Source organism: Corvus brachyrhynchos, unplaced genomic scaffold, assembly GCF_000691975.1.
Source record: "Corvus brachyrhynchos isolate BGI_N302 unplaced genomic scaffold, ASM69197v1 scaffold47, whole genome shotgun sequence".
Taxonomy (NCBI): domain Eukaryota; kingdom Metazoa; phylum Chordata; class Aves; order Passeriformes; family Corvidae; genus Corvus; species Corvus brachyrhynchos.
The window spans coordinates 390,245-398,453 of record NW_008239292.1 but is presented as its reverse complement, the minus strand read 5'-3'; the positions used below and the strand labels follow the sequence as shown (position 1 = coordinate 398,453).

General features: G+C 40.7%; 1 protein-coding gene across 2 annotated transcripts in view; it reads left to right on the top strand.

Moving 5' to 3' along the window:
* The first annotated feature begins 6 nt into the window (after positions 1–6).
* The window catches only part of STRADA (STE20-related kinase adaptor alpha), an 11,242-nt gene continuing 3,039 nt past the window's right edge, over positions 7–8,209 (top strand). Inside the window, exons 1-10 of one of the 2 annotated variants that reach the window (XM_017740529.1) lie at positions 7–80; positions 1,327–1,384; positions 2,310–2,338; positions 5,494–5,596; positions 6,094–6,215; positions 6,327–6,435; positions 6,550–6,673; positions 7,130–7,301; positions 7,895–7,999; positions 8,148–8,209. In XM_017740529.1, the coding sequence (XP_017596018.1) occupies positions 69–80; positions 1,327–1,384; positions 2,310–2,338; positions 5,494–5,596; positions 6,094–6,215; positions 6,327–6,435; positions 6,550–6,673; positions 7,130–7,301; positions 7,895–7,999; positions 8,148–8,209 (896 nt within the window). In that variant the 5' untranslated portion in view covers positions 7–68. Of the gene's footprint in view, positions 105–1,326; positions 1,385–2,309; positions 2,339–5,493; positions 5,597–6,093; positions 6,216–6,326; positions 6,436–6,549; positions 6,674–7,129; positions 7,302–7,894; positions 8,000–8,147 lie in introns of both variants that reach the window. The other variant, XM_008638462.2, reaches the window with a different exon arrangement.

The following is an 8,209-nucleotide window of genomic DNA, read 5'->3' as shown; positions in this document are numbered from 1 at the left end:
GGTGCCCCCCCCCTGTGCCCGCAGGTGTCCTGCCCTTTCTGCTGCGTGTGTCCCACAGCGGCGGATCCATGTCTTTCCTTGTAAGTAAACCCGAGCGCATTAGGGTGAGTGTTGAAGACCTTTCAGCTTCCCTCGTGTCTCGATAGAACGAGCCTTGCGCTTGTGCAGGGTGGCCGGGCCTGGAGAGCACTATAAGGGAAAACTGATTATAGGGCTGAGTACAGGACCTGGGTCGGTGTGCAACCAGCGCCGGTCAAAAACCCTGCACTAAAGCCTCTGTTACACGTGTATCTCCTTGGGGTATGGTGCAGAGGGGCTGTAGTGGGCTTTGTAGTGAAGAAAAAGCACCATAATGTTGGTTTTATTTTCAGCCTTTCTTTAAGAAGTAGCCTCCTCACCTGTGTCACAATTTATGGGGTTTTTTTCCTTCGCTTTGCTTGCAAAGCTAAACACAACAGCTTTGTTTGATTTTTGCATTTTTAAATGAGGAAGTTTCCTACAACAGAACTACTTTTAATGCTTTCAGATGGTATTCTTGCATACAACTTTTGAGTCATCATTGCCTAAAGACTCATTGGTGCTTTCTAGGACCGGCTTCTCGTGCACTGAGCAACATTAGCTGTTTATTAAATTATTTTGCTAACCAGCAAATTGTACCATGGGAGTGTTTGTGATTGATTAACTTCGTGAGCAACACTCTGCAAGCTTAAAATTGCCTATTCTATTGTATACTATGTGTTTATATATATGTATATTTAAACTGCAGTATTAGATCATGATAGAAATACTCCTCTGCACAACCTAATGCTTGCTGTGAATTTCAAACATGAGTTCTGGAAGAGAATGACAACTTTAGACTATTTATGTTCTAGTTTTGCATTCAGTCAATAGATAGATAACCAAAATATTTGAATGCTCAAAGATACCACCTCTTCGTAAATAGTGAAAGCTTTGTTTTTAAACTTATTGCACCTAAACCCCCAACATTTATTTGGCTGTATGAGGGGGTTGTGGCATGCTGATTATTTTTGCTGTATATGCATGTATAAAAGCTTGTTTGAATGATTTAAAATGATATTAACTTTATTGCAAGTGCATGTTGATTGGGAATAACAGCAGCACCTGTGTGGTTGCTGGGTGCATGTCATTGTCACAAAAAGGGAATATCCTTGTCCAAAGTAAGGATGTCACTGGTGATGCAGCAAATCAATTTCAGACCACAGTAGAATCATTGAAGTTTTGGATTTTTTTTCTTGTGGGGAAGGGGAAAAGAAACTTTTCTCTAGATGGAGTAACTGATTATGTGGAGAATTTTTTTTCTTTCAGCGGTGGGTGTCTGAGAAGTTCATTGTTGAGGGGTTAAGAGAGTTCGAGCTGTTTGGAGGTAAGTTTTCCCCTTGTTAAATGACATTGCTAGAAATGTTTTATTTTAGCTGTAAAGCTTGGCAATTCGGTAGTAAGGACATATCTTAACACTAAAAGAGATTATTAAATCTCAGTGTAAATCTGGGTATTCAAACTGGCTAAGCCCAGAAATTTAATGTGGAAGTGTCCAAGATCTAGTAACTTATTTGGAAGTCATTTCCATATTGATAACAGTACTAAATTGGTTCTGTATTAGCTTAGCATAACCACTTTTTTTTTTTCCTATGCAAAAGATGGATTTGGGGTTTGGGAAGGTTAATTATAATTTTCTGAGTGAAAATGGATTTTGAAGCTGCTGATGGCTCCCCAGAAGCAGGAGCTGACGTATTTGTGCTCTGCGTCTGCATAACAAAGTTGCCCACTAGGATGCAGAATTCCTGATCAATGATGTGGAAAATAAATAGAGCATAGGAAATATGTCTAGGTCTTGAGCTTCCAGGTGGAGTAAAAGAATTTTTATTACTTTGAATAATATTAGATAGTTTCTTCTGTATTTAAGAGTCATCTTTGAATGTGTTTATAATCACAGAATTGTTTGAGTTGGAAGGGACCTTTAAAGATCAAGTCCAACCCCCCTGCAATAAGCAGGGACATGACAGAAGGTTAATGTTTAGAGTTATAGTAAAAAATTTTGTCACCTTACATTTATGTCAAATATACAAACAGTAGCACTGTCTGAATCTCTTTGATCCCGTACATGTACTGCAATATGATTAGTGCTGCAATTTTGTGTGTAAATTAAATGTCTTTGTATAGAACAAAAAAAATCGTGTCTATTTGGTATCAAAAAGTGTCATCTAGGGTTATTTACTTAGTTTTCCAACTATATTTTAATGGGTATCTGTTGAACACAACATGGTGAACAATTAATTTCTTTACTCCAGAGCAGCCTCCGGGTGACTCTCGGAGAAAAGTAAGTGACTTGTGCAGGCTGTGGTGCTGTGGTTCATTGCATGGAGATTATTCCTTGTGGAAGTTTGATTTTTCTTTTTATCTTAGTTATATATCTCATCTCTATATTTAGCTCTACAAGTGTGGAAACGGGTTTCACCCTGGAGTGGAGATTTTGGTGTGTGGTTTTCAAACTAGATGTGATAATTCAAAAATTTAAACTTAATCTCTTGGATTTATATTTGTCATTCCCCTCAGCTCCTCAAGGGTCTCTTTTTGAGGTGATTTAGTTCTGATCCTTCAGAGAATGAAGGAAGAGTGTAGTTTTATGGAATGTCTGAAAAGTGTTTGTTCTGCAGGCCCTGATTGCTCACTGGCTGGTTCATAATGAGCACATAACACATAAAATACCACAACTTACAATAGAGTATCTTAATCTAAATGATTCCCCATGTCCCCCCACCACAGGTGTGCAGGTGTTGCTTGCTCTAGTTTAAGCTAATTACAAACATGAATTAAGTGTGATTTAATCATAACTGTGTCAGTTCAAGCTGCTTATAATTGATTTTTGTGCCAGTGTCTGTAATTTACTGGCACAAACAAAGCTCAAAATAGGAGATGTATATGGAATGTTTTGTATAAAATCGAGTAAATTCACACCTTTTTTAAAATTGCTGAGTGTTAGACATGCTTGGCTGGAAGAAATTGAGATTAGCATCTGTTTTGTTTTTTTTCAAGCGTTTACTTGGGGTTTTGACACTTTTGCTGATTCTCATTTGGGTCTTTTTACGTCTAAATAAAAGCCTGTTTTTTCCCACCAAGGCTGTAGAGAAAGATACATAATTTGGGGAGGGGGGTGGGAGGAAAATTTTTGTTGCTCATGCTGAAGTGAGGGAGGGAATGAGGAGGTGGAGGGGAAGACAGCAGAACAAAACTGATATTCCTTCCTCCTAACTCAGATGAATGTCATTTGGCAAATGCAGATCCTTGCAAGCATCGCATAACTGATTGTGTTATGGTATTTATACCAATAGTTGCCTTTCAAAGATTAATTTCCTTTAAATGTATCTCAAATTAAACTGGGCTCCCGAGCCAAAAGCCAGCTCTAAATGAATGTCATGCCATAAAACTGGTCATGTGGGACTTCATTTTGCAGCTGCTTTTGACCATACACCAAAAATTGTCCCGTGTGAAACCACTGAGGAGCTTTTTTTCAGTATCTCATAAATAACATTTCAGTTTAACTTTCTTTTTTAAACTGTTGTATGATGTTGATAAATTTCTGGTCGGGCTCCTTTTGCATTAACTCTGTTATTGGGCACTGCTAACATGACGAGAGGTGAGTGAAGACCTCATACTGGAAGACTTTTCAATAGGGAATTCACAGTATTTTTCCATTACTGCACAGCCTACACCATTAATAAGATTAAATTTATTTAATTCTTTGCATCTGTTTTGTTGGCTTATGCTCTATCTGGAGTGGACTTTAATAAAGCAAACCACTTACATGTTGCTCAGTGTCTCACCAGCTGTCACCGCTCCATGACTGCTTCCCAGCCTTCTGCTTCCATCTCCTTGGTGGTGCCTTTCTGCTTCAGAGGCTTCTATCTGCCTGTGTGTCCCTGCTGGCAGTCTTGCTGTTGACAGGACTGTGTGAAATTCCTGGAAGAAGTAATGAATGATACACCTGAGATCAGAATTGACAGACCTCTTTAGCAGAAGTTTGAAATCCTGAGTGGAAAGTTGCTGCCTGTCCTGAGCCAATGAACAGCACTGCAGTGTTCACTAAAAGAAAGTATTTGGGAATGCTGCTCCCGGGGGTTTTAGCTATGCTGACATGGGACTGAGTTGTTTGAGTTGAAATTATACCAAAGCACCACAAATCTTAATTTTTGCCTTTTCCCTTAATGGAAAATACACCTGTTTTAAAAGTAGGCAGTGTGCTGTTCAAAGGCAATTGAAAAGGTGGAACTTGCGAACTGTGGTTCTAATTTACTCCCAAAGTACGCTTAGGCACCCAGAGGTAATTTACAGCAAACTCCTGTCTGTGCTCTTTGCACTGCATTTACCCTGGGCTGAGGGTAGAACAGCAAGTTCCTTGTTTTTCAGCTGTCACTGTGTTGTTTCCATCTTTCAGTGATGGAAATAAAAAATGGAGTCTGCTGTCATGGTAGGAAAAGGCACAAACCTTTTCTGCTTCATGTACCATGAGAAAAGGTCTGATAAAGGGCATTTGCAGTTGATGAAGAGTGAGGTGGAAAAATTGAGGTGGACTTCCAAATGCCAGGAGGAGTTAAAGTGCTGGAAATTTGAGATAACTAAAGACAGTTTTAGACACCAAATAAACTTTAATCCCTGTTAGGATGCTCTCCTTGTGACTTTGGACATTTGAAGGAGTTAGAAGGTACAAAAGAACTTGCAAGAACATTGAAGTTTATCATCTGCAAAATCCTGCTGGGGAAGATTTCAGTGTATGTAAATAAGGCAGGAAGCTTTATGTCAGATGGAGTGAGGGAAAGCTGACAGGCTTGGGAATGCTGCTTCCCTGTGTGGTGTGGGGGTGCTTTTTCCCCCCCCTTTTTTTTTTTTTTTATAAGCACTTATGCTTTGCAGTTTTTGCTTTCATTTGGAGCTTCTCTTTTCATGTGTGTCTGATTTTCTTCATCACTTGTACCATTCAGCTAAGCAGCTTCAGCTGTGCTGGGCTTATCCCAGGTGAGCAGCTGAAAACCAGGAGCCCCAGCATCCGCCCAGGAACGCCAACTGTTATGGTGCAGAGAAGGGCTTTGAGCAGCTTCCCTTTGGCTCTTGCTCAGGCAACAGGATGGTGGCACAGAAGTTTGTAATTATAAGAGAAAGGCAGTTACTGTACAGCAGAGTTTAGGCTGTCCTGGGGAATAATAATTGGCTTTATCCAAATATTCCTAAATAAATTCTAGCTTACAGTGATTAACAACCTACTTGTTACGTGTTTTGTAACATAGATGTCTGGATCTTCTGAAATGAGGCATCTCCTGAATTTCAATTGATAAATGATTATTTAAAATTACTTTGACATCAATTAAATCCTCTTCTGTATTCCTATTATTTTGAAGTGTATGATAATATGAGGCGTAGATGATTTTTCCAGCAAGTGATCTTTATTTCCTTTGACTTGACTTCACTTTTTTCCCTCAGACAAATGAGGCGAGCTCCGAGTCGATAGCTTCTTCCCCTAAAAGGGACACCATGAGCAACTTCCTGCCAGACAGCAGCTGCTATGAGTTGCTCACTATCATAGGTAATTCTGGAGGGCTGGAGGATCAGAGTCTGCTTTGTAAAGAAAATAATTTCTGCACATTTTTTGGCCTTTTCTTGATTGATTGCTTATTTTTGATATTGGATGACTGTCATCTTTGATTTTAAAATCATTTGAATAAAAAATGAGATGCCAGTCCCAAAGGTTTTCACCTGGGAGAGGCATGTGGTGGGTCAATGATGCTGGGTGTGCAGTACAGTCAGCTGAAGCAGCCTGCAACCTGTCCTTAGTGCTCCCCATCACTATTTCTCCCTCAGTCCTGAATTTGAAGGACAGGATAATTCTGCTGGCTGGGAGGATTCCTCTCAGTGGGATACCTGCCAAGGAAGGTGGTATCTGATGGAACAATTACTCTTTTTTACAAGGCCAAAAGTACTTTCAGTGAGTGAGGGTAAAGATTACTGAAGGGTCAGGGACCAGAGGAGTTCTCCACAGTGCTTCCAAAAGTATTACTGAAGCTTCAATGCTTTCTCTTTCAGGCAAAGGCTTTGAAGACTTGATGGTTGTGAACTTGGCCAGATACAAACCCACAGGAGAGTATGTCACAGTCAGAAGAGTGAACCTGGAGGCCTGCACAAATGAAATGGTCACATTCTTGCAGGTAACAGCAGTCATCATGCAAGCTTAGAAGAGGACAGACAATAAAAGCAGTGCTTATCAATATTGCAGTCATGTTTCGGTATTTACTAAATTTAATAAAAATATCTTTTAGGGAGAACTTCATGTTTCCAAGCTCTTCAACCACCCTAACATCGTTCCATACAAAGCAACTTTCATAGCTGACAATGAGCTGTGGGTAGTGACTTCTTTCATGGCCTATGGTGAGTGGAGATGGGGTACCTTTAGCTGACCATCATATTCTGTGAAATGAAATGGAAGAGCTGAAGTGTCCTTGGGGCTTCTGTTCTAACAGGTGGTGTTTTGTTTCTTTCTAGGTTCTGCAAAAGATTTAATCTGTACCCATTTTACAGATGGGATGACTGAACTAGCCATTGCTTACATTCTCCAAGGTGTCTTGAAAGCACTTGACTACATCCACCACATGGGCTATGTACATAGGTATTAAAAAATACATTGATCATTTTCCTTCTGGTGGAAGTTCTTGGAAATAATACTCAGAGTAGAGCAGAGAATGAATCAGGAGACACAGAACACATTAAATTTTGCATTACTTTGCTGTTAGAGCAAATCAGTTTGATACTCATGGGAAGTGATATCACTGATCTTACTAAGCTGCATGAAAGTGTCATTGTGGAGCAGACTTGCCCCAAGGACCACTGTGTATCTAAAATCATGATCCATAACATTTAGTCCTGCATTTCTCCTCACCACAGAAACATTCTTTGGGAACTTGCAAAGGCAATGAATAGAATCCTGTTAATCGATTTTGCCCAGCATCCAAAGATGGTTGTTAGGAGTCAGCCTCCTGGTAGGAAGCTGATCGGGTATTGTCCTGTGCATTGAGCTGTTCAGTAAAGGCCAGGAAACCTGACTGTTTCTCCCTTTTTTCCTCAGGAGTGTTAAAGCCAGCCACATCCTGATCTCTGTAGATGGGAAGGTGTACCTCTCTGGCCTGCGGAGTAACCTGAGTATGATCAACCATGGGCAGCGACTCAAAGTTGTTCATGACTTCCCCAAATACAGCATCAAAGTGCTGCCTTGGCTCAGTCCTGAAGTTTTGCAGCAGGTGTGTTTAAAAGAAACTGCTTGTGTTTAGTGATGAACACATCTGTATCTGTATAATTTTCTGAGCTCTTAGGGCAAGTTCAGGGCGTGTAGGGTGGGAGATATGAGAGAACGTGCAGAGTTGCTTTCTTGTGATGAGCTCTGTTCCTTTTTTCTTTTCTTTTTGTCTTAAAACCAGTGACCCCTAGCAAGGAGAAGGGTACATGAATGCAAGGAAAAACAAAGGGAGAGGCTAAAGGAAACAGATTTGGGGTGGATGCAGGGCAAGTGGGTGGAATTTGATCTAGTTGACTCAATAGTTTAATTGTAGGCATCTCTACCGGTTGTCTCATTAACAAGGTGTTATCAGATGTGAGTTACCCAGGGTAGATGCCATCCCTACAGGCTGGCTGATTTCAGTTACATAAATGTTGCCCTTAACTGTGTGTTTTAACAAACCAAAAATCCCTCACCACAATAAATCATTCTATCTGTGGGCTGTACTGTTACTGTTCTAACCATCTGGGTTTGCTGACTTGCAGTCGAATCATGGGTATTGCCCAATCAATCACATCCAAGTCCCTGAAGCTAACTTTCCATTTCCTTTTCACGTAGAATCTGCAGGGTTATGATGCAAAATCTGACATTTACAGCGTGGGGATAACAGCCTGTGAGCTGGCAAATGGACACGTCCCATTTAAAGACATGCCTTCTACTCAGGTAGGGTTTGCAAGCTCCTTTCCTGTCCTTCGTCCTGGCACCTTGAACTGCTTTGCTGCACTGGGATGTGAACGCAGGAGGATGTCCTGCCTACATGAACGGGAAACCTTAACTGTGTGTGATGTTGCTTGTGCCCCTGCTCTTCCAGATGCTCTTGGAAAAGCTGAATGGAACTGTTCCCTGCCTGCTGGACACCACCACAATTCCTGC